The 22,269-nt window shown below is 39.9% G+C and overlaps 1 protein-coding gene and 1 long non-coding RNA gene across 2 annotated transcripts in view; one reads left to right on the top strand and one right to left on the bottom strand.

The window, feature by feature from the left end:
• Positions 1 to 17,552, top strand: part of LOC310825677 — a 30,071-nt gene extending 12,519 nt beyond the window's left edge. Inside the window, exons 2-4 of the long non-coding RNA XR_014555428.1 lie at positions 4,087 to 4,171; positions 6,535 to 6,618; positions 17,299 to 17,552. This is a non-coding gene — a long non-coding RNA (uncharacterized lncRNA). The remainder of the gene's footprint in view (positions 1 to 4,086; positions 4,172 to 6,534; positions 6,619 to 17,298) is intronic.
• PAWR (pro-apoptotic WT1 regulator) overlaps positions 1 to 22,269 on the bottom strand; it is a gene marked incomplete at its 5' end in the record, with an annotated part of 54,235 nt that overhangs the window by 13,934 nt on the left and 18,032 nt on the right. Inside the window, 2 exons of the mRNA XM_083699458.1 lie at positions 2,144 to 2,178; positions 7,504 to 7,632. Of these exons, the coding sequence (XP_083555584.1) occupies positions 2,144 to 2,178; positions 7,504 to 7,632 (164 nt within the window). The remainder of the gene's footprint in view (positions 1 to 2,143; positions 2,179 to 7,503; positions 7,633 to 22,269) is intronic.

Below are 22,269 nucleotides of genomic sequence, written 5' to 3'. Positions count from 1 at the left end.
TCTTTGGATTGTTCAAAGCTACACAGTCAAACCTCAGCATCTGAATTAAAAAGCTTTACTGAGACCTGGTATGGAGATATAAGGGATTGTGGGGAGGCAGATTGGTAGCATAAAGAAGCAGTTTGCTCTCTGTGTAAGCTAAGCTAAACAATCTTAAAGTGGAGTCTCATAAGTGAGGAGTAAGAATCACCCCTCACATTGGGTAATTACAAATTTTCACAAGGATTTATTCCACTCCCTAAAGAGGAAGGCTAAGGGTGCTGATGTGGGAAGCAAATCCTCCAATCAGGTCTGGACATATGGGTATCCAGCCACTGGTACCTTACATTCAACCAGGAAGATGAAAGTGAAAGATGAGAACTGGGAGAGATTTCTAATCACGTCCTGGGAGACAGAACCATCTAGGAGGAACCTATATACATGGAGGGTGCTTGGTGACAGGTAAACTGCTATGTGATGGGGAAACTAGGCCATTGTGCACGTACTATGATTTTTAAAAATATTATTAATAGTAGTAGTAATACAGGGTGATTCATAATGAAGCATACAGTTTCCATTTACTATCACCCTGTATTATGAACATACTTTTAGCAAACATACTTTTTGTAAACCACTTTACCAATCAAGTGGTGTATAAATTTTAATAAATAAATAAATAATAAAATAAAAAGAGAAACAAATGAACATTCTTTTATACTGATGATATATGACCACTCTAAAAATTAATGCTAAAGCCAAAGTACAATGAAGATGTACTTTAACTAGGGGGAAGCATTATATTATAAATACTATCTGCATTTATGTAAGGGTTAATCCCCACAACAGACTGTGACACAGAAAATTATGTTTTTCTTTTCTTTTACAGACACAGCATTTTATTCAGTGCTTTTCTCTGCACTGGTTTTCAATTTTTAAAAAAGCACCAGCATGCGGGGAGGGGAGGGGAGGGGAGGGGTACAGAGATACTGGGAGTTGTGTTTAATTCCTTCTACTCTGGATCCTTTAACAAAACTAAATTGCCCCCTGAAGCTGCAAAGGAAATAAATGACAACTTTTCTGATGTGGGTGGGGATGTGAGGACGACTTTAGACCAAGAACAGGACTGATTGAGAAGTGAGTTAAAAAATATGCCCTCCCCCAGCACTTCAATATAATTCCCACATTCCCTGTGGCTGCTGTTAAGTGAAAACAACACCAGAATAAGATGGATGGCCCACACAATATGTAGTTTGGTCCTTAAGCTCTCTAGATACTGAAAGAGAAAATGAAGTGTTACATAGCCACAACATCAGCAACTTTCTGTAACAAATGTAACTGACAAGATGTACGAAGATTCACGCTGCAGAAGTCTGTTGCTACGACAGATAAAACCAACTTCTCTGGCAACTGATGAAAAGCCTGCTATCTGTCAAGTCATTTAAAAATGCAGATCGCGAAACAACTGTAACAATAAATGCTGCCTGTTACATTCTCTTTTTAAGCCTAGCTGACACCTCTAGCAGATTTCTTGAGGCACATTTTAGGCTTTGGGGGAGATAAGGTTCACAACATAGACCCATACACATTTTCATACTGGTTCAACCATCCCAAACTGAGCAGGATATCCCCAAAATTCACAAGCCACCCTGTCTTCTGACTGGATCCAGAATGTCCCATTTTTTGTTCTGGAGCTCTGCTGTGAGTCAGCTGCCTCGCGCCAGACCAAAAGATGCTTGGTTTTTCCTTACATAGCTCCCAGAAGAGCTCAATGTTGATTAGCAGGATGTTGGAGGGTATGCATTTTCCCAAACCCATCTTTCAACTCTTAGCTAATTCCCTGGTTCTCCAGTAAGTTCAGAAGCAATAAGACCTCCATCAGCAGTTGATTTTCGTTTTGCTCTGTACTTAGGTATTTAAGTGTGGGCACTTTCTTTTATAATACTGAATTTATTCAATGTTTGCTAAATTGCATATTTTTTCTCCTGTTTGGATTTCTCGGTATGTTTTGTAAGTAGACTTCTCTCCTCCACCCAAATGCTTTGTATTTTGGTAAGTGAGTGTTCAATGTAAGCTGTTTTGGGCACAGCTCACTGTGGTAAGGTGTCATATAAATAAACACAGTCTATCAATATTTGACTTTAAAATATACTGGTAAGTCCCTTACCTTTTGTATCTGTTTGAAATTGTCCTAGAGGTGTCCTATGAAAACAAAACAAAATCAATTAGAGTCAAATTTAATATACAAAATGGCTGATTTAAGGCATTACTTGCTCGTAATAATGGGCAAATCAAATAAAAATACGGGACAGTCAAACCCAAAGTTATACAAGCATTTCTGGTGTGCCCAGAAATACCATTCTCTGATCAGTGAGTTTAGTGGGACTAGTAATTATGTATAAAAGCACTCATGCAAGGCAAGGACAGACTGCACACACAAGCACACAGCTCATGTATATTATGGCTTAACAAAACACATTTTATGACTCAGCATTGCATGCAAATGTGGCCAGTGACAAATGATAAAGCACCATCACATTTAAATTCAAGATACAGCTATGCCTTCACCTTGACCTTAGCTTTGGCTTTAACCAAATTGAAACTGTGTCTCAGAACAGAAGCTTCCAAGTGGTTCCTTAATGAGAAACGACTTCTGGATTTTAAAAGCCAGCAGTGAGTTAAGTTGGTATATCTTTTATAATTTATATCCCACCTTTCTTTTGAACTGAAAAAGGAAGGTTATGAACACTACAAACGTGTGGGGGTGGGAGTGAGAATAAATGCATAAAAGGTAAAAGAACAAAATTATAGTTAAACACTAAAAAGCACTTTAAAAAGATCAGTAAGCAGCTCATGGCAGGTGGGGGGGAGAGGAGGATATTTTAGTAGCAACCTTCACAGAACTAGCATGTTCACCACCAGAGAAAAGGAGAGCACACAGAATTAGGGACTAGAAAAAAGACATTGTGGTGAAGACTAGAATTAATGTATAATTCTCATTGTAATGGCAGAATGCATTTCAGCCGACTCAAACTTAAACCACAGGACCATGACTTTGGCCCTAAAAGAAGAATAGAAGTCTTAGGCCTGTTCTCATTTCACAAATTGCAAAACCATTTTTTTTTGGGGGGGGGGAGACATCTATTCAATAACACAGACCACCATGCCCACCCAATTTAAGTCCCGCTAACTCTACAGCGGGTGGCGCTGTGGGTAAAAGCCTCAGCGCCTAGGGCTTGCCGATCGAAAGGTCGGCGGTTCGAATCCCCGCGGCGGGGTGCGCTCCCGTTGCTCGGTCCCAGCGCCTGCCAACCTAGCAGTTCGAAAGCACCCCTGGGTGCAAGTAGATAAATAGGGACCGCTTACTAGCGGGAAGGTAAACGGCGTTTCCGTGTGCAGCTCTGGCTCGCCAGAGCAGCGATGTCACGCTGGCCACGTGACCCGGAAGTGTCTTCGGACAGCGCTGGCCCCTGGCCTCTTAAGTGAGATGGGCGCACAACCCCAGAGTCTGTCAAGACTGGCCCGTACGGGCAGGGGTATCTTTACCTTTACCTTTAACTCTACAGCACGAGATCATGCAGTGCACCCAATTGTTAACCACTATAGCTAAGATACAATGTAAGATTTCTATTGGTTAATCACACACCCATTTCATGCTTGCAACATTCCCCCAAACATCCTTTACTCGTGGGGTCTTTTTGACTAGTTATAACAAAAAAAAAAGGCCTACACATAAAAGCATGGAAAACTTCCCCCTCTTTTGTAATTTGCTGCAGCTAGTTTGGAAGGAACTTTTGGCAATTAGCATGCCACTACAAAGCTCTAGGGAAACTAGTGTCAGGGAGGCTTTCAGTGCTGTTTACTAACAGGAACTCATACTAATACATCAAACCTCTGTATTCCCACACAATTAAATAGTCACCAGAGGCTTAGAGATATGACATAGTTATACATATTGCCTTTCACATTGCTGGAATAAATAGTATTTCTCTTGAATGTTTTATTACTGGCAATATACAGCAGCTCATTCTTTTGCTTGCTCACTCACTCACTTAGATTTTAAATGAAGATTTAGGATAAAATTTAATCTTTTTATTATTATTTCAACAGAATTCTGAAGGTGGAGCAATGGGACTAAACTGAAAGTTAAGTGGACAGGACAGATTGAATTTTGGAACATTTTCCTTTTGAGAAGGTCTGTTATTATTCTATAATTTCTATCCCACTCTTCCTCCCAAAGAAACCCAGGGTTGTAAACACCTAAATAGTAAAACAGTAAAAACAAAAGCAAAAATAGAAACAGATTTAAAACACTTATAAACAATTACAAGCCCCTGGAAGCATTTAGAAACAGTCAGAAATCATTCAAGTATAGCAGAAACACTGGGCAGGATTCACCTAATGAATCCCGTCAGTGCACCTGCTTTCACCCCCCTTTCCTCCCCCCACACCCGCAGGTGCCCCCTGAAATGGCCTTGGGGGAGAGAACCTCCAGAACAGGACATGGGGGAAGAGAGACAGGGTCATCCTGTCTGTCAAACTGCAATGTGACACTGGATTCCAGTCAGTATCTTTCAGCCATCAAATGTATGGGTAAACAGGAACGTTTTAAAGCTTTTTGTCCTGAAAAGTTAGTGCTTAGGGAGACTGACACACCTCACCAGGGAGGGCATTCCACAAACAGGGAACTACAACTGAGAATGCCCTATCAAGATTCACCCTGCACCATCAACAGAGCCTCCCCCACTTATCAGTCACTATAGGAAATACTGAGCTAGAGGGACCATAATAAGAACGCAAGAACAGAGGGGAAGTCCTGTTTCACAAGGCCAAAAGTCAATCTAGCCCAGGCATAGGCAAACTTGGCGCCCCAGCTGTTTCTGGACTACAACTCCCATGATCCCTAGTTAACAGGACCAGCGGTCAGGGATGATGGGAATTGTAGTTCCAAAACACCTGGAGGGCTGAGTTTGCCTATGCCTGATCTAGCCCAATATCCTATTCACAGTGGCCAACCAGATGTCTAGGAGACACCAGCAAGCAGGACGTCTCCTTACTTGTGATTCCCAACAACTGTTACTCAGAGGCATTCTGCCTCTGACAGTGGAGCAAGAACACCTTTAAATTGCTCAAGAGGTCTTTCCTTGTAAGCTCATTAAAGATTCTTGCAGCAGTCTTACCCAAACTTTAACAATTGTCTAAAAGGGATTAGTGCTGAAAAGATGAAGTCATTTTAATCTACAGGCAAAATGACAACTTTGAAATGAAAATTACTTATTTCTGGAAGCAAGACCAAAATTAGGCTGGTGACAATGGAGGTGCTCCAGGATCTGTTTGCCATCCTTTATCAAAAGAAAAATACTAGTTTATTGTCTCAGCTGTTCAGGGGCAAGCCAGTTCCATTTTATATTTATAAAAAAAATTAACTTTTTGGGAACATGACTTGATGTTTATTATTATTTATCTACCAGACACAGAAGAGCAGGGATGGAAAAAAGAAATATTTTAGTGCTGCTTTTAGGCTGTTTCATTTATTGTATAGTTGGTTAGCTCGGTTGGTTTTTTCCTGTTTCATCACTATAGGCCTGTTTGCTTGTTTTGTTTTACTTGTAAGTCACCCTGAGGGCTCTACGGAGCCATGTAGCAGAGCACAAATAGGAATAAATTAATTTGAAAGCTAAAGACACTGCAAGGGTGTGTTTCACAAAAAACGCTGCCACCTCTTCAACCATTTGTCTACAGACCATTCTGAAATTGACAGCAGACTTCAAAGTGGTAGTTCTCTAACCTGCCTGCTGCTTTCCAGATCATGAAGACAGCATATGGAATCTTTTGCAAACTCCAAATACATAAAAGTCCTCCCAAAGATGGACATTTATGTTAATGATTCATTGTGGATAGGAGGGAGTCAACATGCCACCATACCAGGGTTTTGTTGTTTCAGCCCTTAATTTATAGCCTGTTTTTAAAAAATAATTTTCAGACTGAAATGTTATTTGAAAGTCAGTGCTAATGAGTAAGGTTCATTCCAGTTTTCAAACTGACTCCCTGAATAAAGGAGGTGTCCAGAAACTACTACAGCAACTATGATAGTGACAGAAATGCACAACTGCAAACACACAAACATCCCTGCTGCCCCCCCTTCTGTGTTTCATTGTGGTGCTACTGGCTGGCAGAGCTACCACCCACAGGAAATGATTTAGGAATGCAGTTAGCACAACCATACGCCTGTTTTTAAAATGCCATTATGCTAATGTCAACAAGAGAACCCCAAATGGAAAATGGCTATAGATGTATGACATCTGAAAGTCTAATCAATTCTTTTTTCAAAAAGCACTAAAAACATTGAAAGAATTGCAAGAGTAGAACACAATGTAATTTCAAGTATCCAAATGAAAATGCTTTATGGTATGTATTTTGAAAGGCTGGGGCAAATTAACTATTTAAAAAATGCAGAACTAATCTGCATATTGCTTAATAAACTAAATCTACTTTTGTGCAGATAAATCAATGGAAAAAATGCATGGAAAATTTCCTGACTCTTCCTTTCCCTTGCAGTTATCCATAGCCACTGAAAAACCTCTGGATAGTTGAGGGGTCCTCCTAAACAATATGCGACATGGTGGAACTGACCAAAATCAGGTGAGCCTCCACCTAATTTCAGGCCATTCTCCCCAGCAGCCTATCCAACATTGTTCATTGTGCAGCAGGGTTGCACGTGGCTGCAGAGGACAGTACATTTTCTTTCCATAAATGTCACTGGAATCCTAGAATTGTAGAGTTCGAAGGGACCTCAAGGGTCATCTAGTCCAACCCCCTGCAATGCAGAAATCTCAACTTAAGTATCCATGACCAAGAAACAATTTGTTAACTGGGATGCTGAAAGAGTATGAGATCAATTCTGTTTTAAGGAAACGTTTTCACCTTCCTTGTGTTGAAAGAAAGACCATATCACTGCGTATTACAGCAGACACCCTAGAGCCTCAAGAAACAAAACAACCACTTAACTTTCAGCCCCGTCTTTTAAAATTTGCCTTTGCCAGTTAGCATTAGGGCTGATGTATTGAATACTTGCCCTTGCCAATTAAAACTTCCAATTGTAATAATATATATCCTTATTGGTCTGACAGTCAAACAATGTAATGGTGACAATGCCTATCATATAGGTGAGGGTTTTTTAACCTTTGGGGGCCTCTTGTGGGCACCACAAACCCACACTGAAACTAAGTGAACACCACAACCTATACTACTGGCTGCATTCAAGCCTAATTTCAGTGGGGGGTGGCAGAGCAGACCTTGTGGGTACCAGGGAAGGCCCCTGTGGACAGATCTACATTGCTGACGCTTGGTATAGATGTTTAGTCAGAAGAACCAGTGTGTGTTCACAATAAGCATTAAACTGAACATTAAAATAAAGTTAGGTACTGGAAGTTACTTATTTCACAAAGCTGAGGTACCAGGTTTGGCAGAAGTAGTGGTGTGCTGAATCTCTTGAAGTTCAAAGAAAACAGTGTTGAAACTCCTTACCTGTAATATGTATGAGGCACTTGGGTCTGCACTGGCTGATTCATTCTGCGCTGTGTTCTGTTGTGTGATTGCATCTTCCCTTTTACGCTCCTTTTGTCCTGCTTCATCATCATCATATTCGTCCAAGCTCTACAAACAAAACACATTAGTGGTTACGGTTTGGTGGTTGTGGTGGTTGTTGCTGCTGCATGACCATTCAAAGTAGTATATATAAGGCATGAATTTATTGGTCAAGATCAAAGGCTACTAGCCTCAATGCTTATGCTCTGCTTCCACAGCTGGAGGAAGTGATGTTTCTAAATAGCAGTTGCTGGAAGCTACAGGAGGGTAGAGTGCTCTTGTGCGCAAATCCTGCTTATGGGTTTCCCACAGGTATCTGATGGCCACTGTGAGAACAGGATGCTGGACTAGATAGGCCATTGGTCAGCAGGCTCTTCTTATGTTCTTCTTCGTTAAGTTAAATCAGAGAGGAATAGGAAACCTTTGACCCTTTCCAGATGTTGTTGGACTCCAAGTCCCATTTCCTCCAGTCAACCATGGCTAATGGTCTGGGGTGATGGGAGCTGCAGCTCAACAACATATGGAAGACCACAAGGTACCCACTCCTGGGTTAAGTGTAAGATGCAGTGGGCTATATTACATCTGGCTAGACAGAATAATGATCAAGACTCTACATGAGGCAGCTTCATATGTTCTTCACAGGATACAAGTTATAAAACAAAAAGCAATTGTTCAAGCGAAGAGGCCAAAGCGAAGACTTTGCTATTAGAACTCTTGCATTTTTCATCAGCATTTCTTTTAAGTCTGCAAGTACAGTATAAAATGAAGCAAAACAGATGGAAAATTCAGAGGGACAGCTGAAAGCTCAGATAGATAATTTAGCCTTCATACTGAAATTTTGGCAGGGGTGTGAAGATTTGTGTAAAGAAACGATAGTGGCTTGTGGTCCAAATCTAGCCTTCAAATGGCTGCAGGCTAACCTTCCCTCTGGTAAACAAAACTTCTCATGATGTGCTTCAAGATGCAGAACACCACTAGTGCTACTTAAGACAAAAAAGTAATTTGCAAAGAAAAAGCAAAGTAAATTATCACTGGGCAAATTCTATAATTGTCAGGAGGTTGGGGGAAAGAAAGAGAAGAATCATTTGGTAAGGCAAGCACCTTCCTCACTGTGAAAAAGTTACTGCCAGACACAACCAGACAACAGTATCCACATGTTTGAGTCACTTGCAGGACTGACTCATAATAGTACATTTTTGTAAGTAGAGATAAACAATAGGATTATTTTAATGCTTATTATCTCTCTCACAGACAGTGGGTTGTATCCATCAAAGTCATCCCATTAGGACAAGGACTTACACTTGCACAATGTGACTTCCTCTCCAACTCCTCTCACTGTGCCCCTCCCAAATCTATTTTGGGTTTCCCTCCAACCTTCTGCATCAGAGTTGATGGGGTATGTGGGGAGAAGAGAGGTATAGAAACTCCCTTTGCATACATGTAAATATTTGGGCTAATGGAACAAGTTCATTGGATACAAAAGCATGTCTGCTTTCCCCAGCAGCTGTAGGAAAAGAGGTGAATGGGGAGGGCAATCTCAACAGAGCTATAGAAACCTCAACACAGGAGTGGAGAAATAATTTCCCTGCTGATTGCCTCACAATCTGCCTGTAAACAACTCTTCCTCCCACAACATAAAGAATGAGGCACAACTGGAAGGAAGTGTGGGTTGGCAAAGGAGCAACTGTGTTCCCTCCCTCAGATAAATGGAGAGAAGAGAATGACTGGCAGGGAGCAGAAAGAGTGCAGGCACCAAGACATTTTTGAAGGAACGAAAAGCAAAACTGCAACACCCTTCTCCACTCTCACTCCCTTTTAACTGCAACCTTGCACATTCACTCCACTTGCTCACAATCTAGCACAGGGGGTCAGCAAGGTTTACCTTGCCTGGACCGGTTCACTCCAGCGAAGATCCCTCCATGGGCTGGATTGCGTGCTCCCACTCACACACACGCCCGTGATTTTCAGCATCTGTACAGACATGATTTTCGGTGTCTGTGCATGTGCAGGCGCAATTTTTGGCGCCATGGAAACGAGTCCCCGCGCCGTGCTGGTTTAGCGCAGCAGGCAGGGATTCGTTGAGCAGGTGGCTTGGTTCCGGGGCAGCTTGTGGACCAGTTAAAAGACACCCGTGGGCTGCTTGTGGCCCATGAGCCTTAGGTTGCCTACCCCTGATCTAGCAAGTAATTTCACTTGAAACCTTCCAAGCCAAAGCACTTATGCCCACAACTGCTGGTACTTAATTCACAACCCATCAGAGGTGCTACCCTTCCCTAACTCAACCTGGACTCAGGTCCTTCATACTATTTTCCAGTTTACTCATCTCATTTCTAGGAACACTACTTCCTCCCATCCCATATGCCAAAATGGTTTCCTTCATTCTAAGGCTTTTGGATTGTTTCCATTCCCAGAGTACCAATGGCTTAGCATGCATAACAGGCTCTAGGCTCAGTTCCTAGCATCTTCTGTTAGCAGGGCTAGAAAACCCTTGGCCAGATGAGAAAATGGTCAGACTACACTTAAAATTCAGAAGTGCTTCAAGGTACATCTGAAGCCAAATGAAGCCATCAATAGTCCTGGCAGGTCATAGTTTTAAGGGAGATTTTTCACCATGTGGACATTTTTCTTCCCCAAATGTATTTTTCAGCAAATATATTTCAAAAAGTCGGAAAGCTTCTTAGCAAGGTCTGACTCAACAGCCTTCACCCAGCGTAAGTGCCTCCTTTGACTATGGAAAGCTGGCTTTGATTATGAAAATGAATATACAGATCTTAAAATTGCAATAAAGTATGTTGATGGAGCAAGTGGTGACAGACATGGAAAATGAGAAGCAACTTTGTTTTTTGTCCCTTTATATTAGTCAGACAACTTTGTGTACAATCTGAAGATTTAGAAAGAACATCCCATCTAACTTCAGTTTACATTATATAAACTCTAGTGAGATGAAGAGAGGTTTTTCTTTTTAAATAAGCATCTGGATTCTGTAGATTTTATGGCTTTAAATAAAATGGGATGAGAGAAAAGAAAATCAACGGGTATGCTGCATAACCTTCTTTAAAACAAACAGTGGTTAATTTATTTATTAAAATATTTCTATACCACCATATCATAAAATATCAGAGTGGTTTACGATGCTAAAACACAAAACACCATTATGTTGCAGGTGACTTATCTGCGATATTGCACTGCTGTCTGTAGAGCTCTGGTGTTGGTGCTAATCATACACAGTTGCAAAATTTCAGAGTAGTTTAAGAAAGTGAAAAGTATAATGTATGCATGTTTTCCAAATTTTCCAAAACTAGCTCAAGGTAACTTGAAAGAAAAACACATAACCCTCAGATTGCTGCAAACCTATTATTTTCTCTAGGTATTGTCTGGATTTCTGTGCTGTCACAGACTTGATGAACAAAGAGACTTTCCAGAATTAGGAATGCAGTTCAAAATTTAGAAATAGTCTCCTGGTCTTTAAAAGCCAGATTTCTTCACAAGAACCACTAACCACACATTAGACTTCTTAAGCAAGCAAAGATTAATACAAGGAATGTATGTTAATGCACTGGGGAAATGAAAACATTGAGACTAGACCTCAAAACTGATTATTATTAACACAGCATTTTAAATAATCACAGAATAAAACCCCCGAAAAGCTTCACAGGCAAGAAGTGTTCAGATTGTGAAGCCATCTGAAGATAAAGCTACGTTGGCAGAAAACAGAAGGCAAAAGTCTGAGAAATGCAAGAGGTCTATGATTTGGGGTCACACTGAACAAACTTGGCCTTCAGAGGAATCAAGGTGTTTTAAAAAATAAGCACACAGGAGTCAGGGGAAGAAGAAATATTGATAAAGGCAGAGCAGCAGCCATACCAAATTGTGCCAAACTGTAGAACACACCTTCTTTCGGCAAAGAAACTCACTTATAAAGTGAGTGGTAACCAGAAAGTACATATAACTCCCTGGGTGTGTTGGAGAATGTGAATGTAGGAAAAGGAAGTTAGTTTTTAAAATAAGTTAATTTTTAAAAGACATCCCAAAAAATCTCACTAAGAGAGATCATCCACAGTAAACAGAAGCAGTTTGAGCAGACTATATGAGCAGACTACACCTTTGTGGCTGCTTCTGCCCCAACCCAAATGTTTCCAATGACCTCTGTCCACACATTTCTTCGTGACAGTGTTTTTAAATAACACATAAGCAGTCAGGTGCCTTCAACGAAGAGGACTGTTTGCTAAACCACATCTCACAGTTACAGAATGATTAACAAGCTGCCTGCATTGGTATGAGTTCTCATGTTCTAGCCTGTGATAACAAAGCTGTTCTAAGATCAAGGGCCATCCCCACAGATTCTACATGACAGTTATTGTTCCTTGTACACCAACACCAAGGTCACAAAATGACACTTAAATCTGTTTCTGAGAACTGATGACATTCTGGTCACTGGTGACTTCAGCTATCAAGCATCCCTGGAACCTAGAGACCTAAAAAGGATGGGTTGGTGGGAAACACCATGCCACACACATGTTGCTCCCCAAGGCTATATCACTAAAGAGAAGCATCATGGAGGCAGCATCCTAAAGTGGCTACTGGATAACTAAGAAGTGCCATCCATGTTAGATCCTCTGAGCCACTTGCATATTGAGAAACCTCTAGGAGAGCTGTTCTGTTGCTTGGTGAGAGGCAGAAAACGAAGCAGTTGAGATAATTATGCTCAGTCAGCCCTGTGCACATTCTAGCATACATGCTTTGTTCAGGACAGCTGTGGCCCATTACTATTAGCACTAGTAACCCATCTTACAAAACAGACCTCATGAAACCCCCTGCATTCCATATCAGAGGTTTTGAGTCACATGGGCACAATGCAGAGGTAATGAGGAACCATGGTTTCCCCCCGTTATGCCCCTGGTGCCAAGCTCTTTTTCATTAGGAAACGAGGTTGGAGATTCAGAGTGGGAGAGGGAATTGCCCTCAGTGCCAGCCCCAGAAGCACCTAACCAACTTCTTCCAGAAGAGTCCATGGTGCCAGTATTCATCCAGCATGACAATGTTGTGTGGCCCTCCTGTGACAACTCCAACTCAGAAATTCTAGTACAACCACAGTCTCCTCTACTCTGTCACAGTCAATAACTGATACATCAAGCTGGCGTCCTTTAAATAAGAGGCTTCTCTCAGCAACCGTGGAGGTAGCTACTGAGTCATGTAAAGCTCACTTGGAGGATGACTGCTGCTGAAGCAATATCTGAGTTTTGTTCTCATGAACTCCTGAGCCCTGCATGGAGCTGTCCAGGGTAATCTTGGTTTGTCTCTGCTGAAGTCAGCACTCACTGCAGAACAGCTTCAAGTTTGTGAGCACCCCCTTTTCTCACGTCTGTGAGGAGCAGCTTTTTTTTCTATACCAACCAGTTTCCCATGATTTCCTGAACTTTGGGAACTGTTTTGTTAAACTATGGTTGGAGACAATTCAGCAGTATTCAGCATAGCTTAAGCCAATGGTAATTAACATTGTGTTCTCCAAATGTTGTTGAACTCCAGCTCCCATCAGCCCCACCCAACATAGCCAATGCCCGGGGATGGTAGAAGTTGTAGTTCAAGGAAATCTGGAGGGATGTTGATATTCTGTGCTACATGAAATAAGAGGTAGAAGGGAGAAATGTGGAAGCACAAGGCTGGCCACACCTTGTTCTCATACTGGACAACCATAGTTTTTTTTTTATTATGGCTGAACTAATCAATGGAATTTCAGGGTTTTAATGTCTTTAAATGTTTCAGAGTATCCAAGATTTAAGAGGTAAATTACACAGGATTTTTTTCATTATTTTCTCAGCTTCTATACATTGCTTCTCTATCAACAAGGTACATTTGTGTGTGTTTATTATGTGTGTGGGGATACATATATATTTATATACACACACAAGCATGCATGTGCATACGCACACACACACTGCTCAAATAATCTTTTAAAAAGCTACTGGATTCAAGAGCCTATTAACAATTCTAAATATGCCGACTCTGATACAACCATTTATTTAAAAGGATACTTACACATCTAAGCTTAATATAGAGAATTGGTCAAATTCCTTAGCACTGCAATAAACACTTGAGATTACAGTAATTATACTTCCTTCTAAACCTCAAGTTGTGGAAACAAGAGCAGCAACAACAAAAAAGCAGATGCCTAAATCAAGAATGATGAAAACACATGGCTCAAAGAACACATTTCTCAACCAGACTTTGAAACCATATATTGCCAGTGCCATTCAAAACTGACTACACCTATCCCTTGGGATAAACTGAAGGTAAAAATACAAGAGCAGAATGTCTTTTATTAATAAAAAAATATATTCCAATCTATTCTACAACCCATTTTGAATTTCAGTATCTGCTCAGGGGATAGAATGGTACTTCTTTCAAAAAATCCACCCACCTCTATTAGCATTTGCAGTTTTTGAGCCTGATCCACCTGACCCTTAATACAGGGACCTGTTTGATTCTTTGCTTAACAAAACCACTCTCTGATGAATTTTAGTCCTCTGAACTTCCTTCAGTAGACTTATTCAAGCCTGAGCAGTTTCATCAGTATAGTCTTTGGGGACCTTTCTATTCCATCTTATTAAATGCTTTGCCACCGGGTTATAAACGAACAAGCTGAACAATGGCTATGCAAAGTGACTTGGGAGAGAAAAATGTCCAAAAACTTTGCAACCTTTCAAGGGATAATTAGCCACTTTCCCAATGCAAGCATTCCTCACATTACTTACATTCCTCCACAGCTGTTTTACTTCCGACATACCAACACAGCCTTGCAATAAATGGCTGCCTGCCCATTTGCTTATTTAGCTCTCCCCCTGTAACTTCCCCTTTTCACCACTGCTCAGTCCCACCCTCCATTCAATCTTCACCTGAAAAGCCCACTCCCACCATCTGGAAGGAAATAAAGTAGTAAACTGCACTGCACTTTTTCCTGGGTGGAAAGAGCACCATGGTACTCACATAGGCTTGCCTATTAGCTTAAAAGGTGATCAATACAGGGGGACTTACTGTCTAACACTTCAGAAAGTAGTAAGAATGGGAGAGGAGAATCTACCATCACTCAAGGCAACCTCAACCCTGAGTCTCCATGCTGCCACCGAAAAACAAAAAGTATCAGAATTTGTAAAATTAGTTGGTATGTTAGATATTCTTGGGAAATTTGACAATAACCTTTGACTCATGCTTCAAGAAGTACACAGAACACACATTTAAAATTGGGGGTGGGGAGATATCTCATTTTAGTGAAGGAATAGGGAACATAACAGGCTAGAAATTTTTTGGCCTACAGGGAATCTTATAAATTTAGATCAATATTTATTTCCTTCCTTACTTCTTTCTAACCTTGTACAGACATGGCACACATTTTTAATGAATAAGAGTTTTATTGCATTTTTTGTATTTGTGAGTACTGCTTGAAAATGGAACATTTAAGAAACTTTCACCTATTTGATTTTCTGGTGCAATGATGCAAGAGCAATTATGTTTGATTTAAATCCAAAACAAAAGTGCTATTAGGAATGATTGTAAAACAAGGAGTGGGAGAGCTGTGGTTTCTTTCCAAGAGCAGCTTGCAAGATGGCATCTATTGTACCTTTAAACAGCTAAGCAAAACCAACTCATTGGCCACATTCAAAAGTAATATCCTCCATCCAACAAACTATAATTGACTGTTGTGGGAATTTCAAGGGGTTAACCTATTTCTAGACAAGGCAGGATGAATTCAACTGAGTCTGATTTAACATGAAGACTATTTTGTTTTTAAAGCATTTGCAGCACCCACAATCTGCAAAAAAATGTGATTTATGCAAAAAGTTTTTAGAACCATCGCAACAGCAGCATTGCAGTAACTAAATTCCACAGAGGTGGAAGTCAGATGCTACTGTTCACAGTATTAAAATGTGCAGTTAATTTTTCCAACTGCATGGTAAAGCCTGTAATAATGTCCCTTAGACAACAGACAGCTGAATGAGCATCTGAGGGTGAAAAGGAATGTTTTCATAGGCACAGTTAGTAAATACCAATGGTTGTAGCAAGCATTCTTCCTTAAATGGAAGCTAACACTGATTTAGCTGAAGTGCTTTTTGCTGCAATAGATGTGACTGCCTAGCTATTAACCTTTGCAACACCTTCAGCTAGAAGACACAAAAGCTGAACACTTTATCACAACAATTGCTTTTACATTCATTTCTTGTTATATACTTTAGATCTCTCAAAATTTCCTATGTCCGATTTCTACAGAAAGCAACTGAAAAGTAAGAACAATTTTAAATTTTAAAAATTCACCTCAATCTAGGCTCATGCTTTTATCAGCTGAGATTAGGAGTGTTACAATATTTCTTAGGGAGGTGTGGACATTTAAATATGGTAAACCCAGTATAAAGAGTTTTCTTATTCCTTAACTCCCTCTCCTCAAAGTCCAATTGTATTTTAAAATTAGACATAATTCTGGGATATTCATATTTCCAAACTAGTCTGTACAAATGTAGAAATAATAATTTAGAAATAGTTCTAAGTGGCATGTTGATATTAAGTGATTTAGAAATTTTATAGATCTTTTAAATACATTTTTATTTTGGAAAAAGCAGTAAATTAAAACAAACTTTTCTGATAGTCTGGAAAATGATCTTAAGATGTGTGGGGCAATTGAACTGCCTTTTCTCTTTTTTGACTGCAGCTTTCATAAATAGTAGACTGCAATTTCTAGGGACATTAAGTGAACGGCATTGGCATATGATAAACTTGCACGTTCTTGATTTAGGCTATGTTCTGATATAATGCTAAACATGGATTAGTACACGGGTAGTCAACATATCACCTTCTGGTTATTTCAGACTATAACACCCTTTATCTCTGACTGCCAGACATACTGGCTAGGGCTGGTGGGTGGTGCAGTCCAAAACATCTGGAAAGTACCATGTTGGCAACCTCTGCTTTAAAAGGTTGAGAGAGCAAGTCTAACACACACACAGGTTCATAGGCTCTTCCCCTCCCCTCCCCTCCAGTGTGGCCATGAGGAGGACATCAGAAGCTTCTGCTTCCACTTTAAATTGAGCAGAGTTTAGCTTGTCATCCAAACCCTAAACTGTGGAGAACCTTAATTACGGCTAGTTAAAAACAAGTCAGCTTAATAAGCTCTGGGCAGATCCATACCATATATTTAAAACACATAAAATGCACATTAAACACATGTAATTTGCCCCAAAGAATCCTGTTAAGTGTGATTCTCTCCCCCCCCCCACAGAACTACAGTTCCCAACACCTTTAATAAACTACAGCTCCCAGGATTCTTTGGGGGAGGTTATGAGCTTTAAATGAGAATTGAATGTGTTTTAAATGCATGGTATGGATCTGCCCTATGATTTGAAGATGGACCACTATTTGGCAGTGTTTAGACATGAGGGAGAAGGATGGGGGTAGTGAGCCTGTAGACAGTTAACAACATCTGGCTTATTATTCCTTCGATGAATTTTTCCCAATAGTTTGATTCAACACTTTCTGGGCCTAGAATTACAGTATAAGTAAATCTGACACCCTTTCAAGACTGCACGCATCCTCCTATTGTAAGGTTTTCATTTATTGAACTAATTTTGATATGGTGAACAAATTGTTGTGTGGACCAATTTAATGGTGGAAATAAACTATATCACTGCTATGTCCCTCCTTCATTTTTGCAAAAACTGAAATTGCCATAATAATGTTTTCATTTTGAAGTTCCAAGAGAGGAAACAGAACATTACCTGGCAGCTAACTACTAGACTGGATGAGCAGAGGTTCTGAAGGCAAGGCATCAACTTGCCAAAATCCAGGCATCAATACTATATAAGGCATTTGGAACAAGTGAGTATTTATTCATTCTTCCCCTGCTGCCCCGCCTCCAACCTTTTCTTCCTGTAGTGAAGCAGTTGTTTACAAGGACAATGTTCTCCCAGCAAGAGTTAATGATTGGTACAATAAGAAAAGAAAAGCATGGCTTCATTCTCAACATTCCACTAAAGAAGCTTCTTCTAAAATTGGGAGGGAGGAGAAAAATGCCCAATGACCCAGAAATCTAGTCATGCTACAAACCACTAACAAAAGGCTAAAAGAATAGAAAGGGTGGTAATAGATGTCGTGTCTTGCAACGTAGCCCCTGTCCCCTATTATACTCACAGTGCATTCAGTTTTGTTATCAATACGCTCACTGTTTGTGATCATTACCTTTATGATCGTTGCCTTTGCTGCCTGAAATCCTGAGTGTCTGAATACTTATTGACATATACGTTAAGGAATTCCTAACACTGCTTAAAAAACCCCAGGTTTCTGAAAATTAAATTACCCTGAAGGAATAAAGAAGAATGGGTCAACTAAAGCTTATAAAAGTAAACATTAAGTGAAAAAGTGTTGTTGTTGTTGTTGTTGTTGTTGTTTCAAATATCACTATAACGTCACACATCATGCAAGTATACAGTACTAGTTCTTTGCTAGTTTAATACCAATTTTTCATGATTCATTCATTTAATTTTCTACAATTAAGGTGTAAAAAGTTGTTAAATTATTTCTTGATTTCCAAAAGCTGGATGAAATAATAAACTGAAGATGGCATCCAATGCACTTGTTCCATTAGGGCTAAATTATTGTGCTATTGATGCTACATTGGATTCAATCCATATTAGTTTATGCAGGCAACAGACTTGCAGTTCTAGATACCACTGAATAGAATATACTTTCCAACCCAGGCTCCAATAACACAATAGACTTCTCAATTATAATTTGCAGCTGCAACCAATACCTACTTGCCTGGATGTAAATGTCATTGAATTCAATGGGTGATACTCAATGTTGTGTGAGCAGATGAAAACTGGATGAAAACTCTGGAATTGGATGAAAACTCTGGAATCAGGAAACAGATTCCTTCTGCGCTCCAGTTGGACACCTAGCTAAATTATGCAATACAAGTGAGTATATTGTTTATCTTTGCTTCCTAGAGAAGACTATCACCACTTTTCACTCCATTTAATCTTGCACAAGAGTCTACAAGATTCCCCTACAAAACAGAGATCAATTTAAAGTATAAATGTAGGGGAGGTGGCCAATGGGCAGTGGTTGTTGCTCCCCATATTAATAATCTTTGCCGCTTGCAAAGCAAACCCCCCCCCCCTACAATTTGGGTGTTCTTGAAGGAGGGTTACACCTTAATATTCAGTTTCCGTTTTCCAGAAATGGAGACAACAGACTTGGATACACTTGAGTTTATAGCTCCTGCACATAGAATTGAAGTGTAGAATTTTGCTGTACAAAAAAATGGGGGGGGGGGGTAAGGTTTCTTCATTAGGCTTAGTTCATAAATTCCACTAGCGGAGAAAGCACACTTAGGCTACATTCTGCAACATATTTACGTTAAAGTAAGCTCCACTAAACAAAGTAGAATTTACTTCTGAGCAAGTACATATAGGATTGTGCTTCACAAGCAAGAATTTGGACAGTTTCAAAGATTCCCAGATTTCATGTACACTACAATAGCCTTAGCATTTAAATATCTGCGCTGTAAATTGAATGCGGCAAGTGGGCCAAGAACATCACCTGGTTAAGATGTTTCAGGTGTTGATCTGTTCAGTAAGCTGAACAGGAGACCCCTTGCGGCCTCATGTTAGAGCAGGGTATATCAAACGTATATTCCCAAAATAGAAATGCTTTCCCCACCTACATTTCTTCCCAAAATTCTCTGGCAAACAAGCCGCTTGAAACAGATTAACCTTTAGCATGTGGTTAAATATTTAGTAGCATTCTTCCTTTGCTAAGTTATTTCCGCTTTTCTTACAGGGAATTTACTGGAAAGCCCCTTAGCACCTATGTGTCAGATTTGCTCAGAGGAGTTTCAGTTGATTCTGCCAGAGAATTCAGAAAAGTCACAGCATGGGTTGAGACTTAACTTGCACTCTAGATCTTTGCCTATCCTAGCTGGTGAAGGCTTGTTAGTATAGTAATCATCACAGTTTTCTCATAAGGGCAGATTCCAGCTATCTTGGAGCAGTTATCCCATTGAATTCCTTATGACTGAGTATTGTATTTAATGTTGCCCATGAAAGAACTGACAGAGGTCATATGGGGGCATGCTCTTCGATTCCCTGCTTGCGGCTGCAGCATGACTGTCTGTTATCAGTTTTGACTGATTCACTGGCAGTCCCTGTTGCTGGGAGAGACCTTTCCAGTGTCATCCATGGTTTGGTGATCTCATATTTCATACATGTTATCACCTGCTTTGGAGCTTATTTGTTTCCTGTCCCAGTTCAAAGTGCTTGTCTTTACCAGTAAACCACTATATAGTTTTGGTTCCAATTATCTCTGGTTAGCAGAAATCAGGGGGACGGACTTTTCTATGGTGGCACCCATCTTACAGAACCAACTCCTCTCTGAGTGCCAACACTGAGGTTTTTTCAATACTTACTAAAATTGTTTCTCATGTATATTTTACTTATTTGACAATTTTACTATTTTATTATCATTATTTAATGAATGCCTGTACACAATCAAGATTTTTTCAAGTAATGGAACGGTGGTAGTGGGGGTGAAATTCCACTAAAGGCTTGCTCCTTTAAACTTGATTGAAGGTAACCTGATAATAAGTTGTGACAAGGTTGGCACTTTAATTTACAGCCAGCAGCACTCGAGAATTCCTTATCCATGCCTAGTGCAACTTGCCATAACAACATTCAGGTTATCAATACAGACAATTGTAGCTCTCCTGCACATCAGCTGCCGAAAGCCTCATTCTCCTCACATTTTCAATGAATGGTTTGACATCACTGCCCTCATTAAATCTGCGGCTGCAAATTCCTGAGATTCATGTCTTCGTTATCTGCTTGTGTAACATGAAGAGGGCTAGCATTTGACCTTTTCCTCATCTGTACCTGGGATGGGTAGCGGTGCATGAAATGCTGGCAGTCAGAATATTAAACAATGGTATTCTCTTCAATTCTTTCCTGACAGAAAGCCTTACACTGTATACTAATAATTCTCTAAGTGCCAGTTATTTTGTAGCCAAAAAAGGCACTATCTACACACAAGAGAGAGGTATCAGTAAGTCTGGGGAGCTCAGGGTCTGCACAAATAAAATAAAAAATACTAAAAGTGCAGCCCAATGAGAACTGAGCATGCTCAGTGACCATGGAATGTTTGCATGGGGTGGAATGTGGAGTGGAAGCACGTGGACTAAGAACTGAAGAGTTTTGTTACACCCCATTCAATGCATAAAATGAACTTAATAGTAAGACAGTCTTCTAAAAAGTTGCTGCATTTGAATGTACTAAAATGTAACTTAGCATAACATGAACCAGTGTTGGGGCTCATGTGCTGCCTGCTTCCTCTATTCTGGTATAGCTGTGAAGGAAACTAGAAGCTATAGTGGTGAATCTTGCCTATGGTTTATTGAAACAAGCTAGCTTCATAAAGCACTGATTGAAATTGTTTCAGTAAACCATTTAATACTACTCACAGGTCGCCTGGGTTTAACTATATTGTACATGCTAAACTGTGGACAGTTAAAAACAGAAATGAAAGCCTCTGATTGCCTTCTCACAGCCATGACAGAAGGTGAAAGGGAATGGGACAGGTGATAAGCCTAACACTTGCCCACTAAAACATAATTTGGCATTACAGCCCAATGCAGCTGGTACTAAACATTAGAATGAGGCACCCTCAAGACATTGTTGGACTCCCATAAGCCTCAATCAGCAAAACCAATAGCGAGGGATGACGAGAGTTGTAGTCCAACAACATATTGGCTACTCCTGTTCTATTTTACAACACTGAATAAAAAAGTCTAACAATGGGGCTGCAAGATTTATATTTACAAGATCCACACTTGCAAGATTTATATTCCAATTTCAGATTATATTTCAGATTACCAGCAAATTTTGCAACATTATTTAGGTTTGCATTAAAAAAACCACCTGACAAATGTTAAAAGCTTCTAAAATTATCAACACTATTGCAATTTGTTCCAAATGTGAAAGACAAAAGAATTGCATAAGACATCTTCTACAAATGAAGTCTAAATTCACAACTGAGCAAGTACGTGATATAACAAATAATTGTTGATGTCTTTAAAACAACCCATTAACCATTTTAGGCTGCATCCACATATATTTTGTTCAACACATAAGGTTAGATGGATCAAGACTTAGGATAGATACAGTGAAATCAATCAAAGTCTCATCAATTTCAGTGTCTACTCAGACTCCAAGCCTTAGTTCTAAATTCTAAGAATTAGAAATAATTCAGTATCCAAAAAGATGTTATTGTGTGCAACAACTGTGTTACAATTGCATGTGTTTTGTTGGTTTTTTTGCTGGATGGTTCACCCTTTGTAATAAGATTTATTATACATTAAGTCTCTTGTATTTCAATAGGAGCAGAATATGTCATTACCTTAAATGACCTTGCTAAGATAATTTGGCCCTTTAGTCTTTCTTCATTATGTGCACAAAGGATTTGCGAGGATTGTGCACTGCCAGATTTTTGAACAAGAAGGGGAATGGCATTTGAAGAGACAAGGCATGCACACAAAAGGTTCAGTGGTCTCACAAGCTTTGTTCTCTGGCTAACTATAGTTCCTTTGTGATTTGTACTTGTAATTTTCCTCAATACAACCAGGGTAAGACTAAACATGCAATTTTGAGAAATGGTTTTTAAGTACGGTCTGTA

The sequence above is a fragment of the Podarcis gaigeae genome (genome assembly GCF_964106915.1).
Source record: "Podarcis gaigeae genome assembly, chromosome: 10".
Lineage (NCBI taxonomy): Eukaryota > Metazoa > Chordata > Lepidosauria > Squamata > Lacertidae > Podarcis > Podarcis gaigeae.
This window is presented reverse-complemented; position numbering and strand designations above follow the sequence as displayed.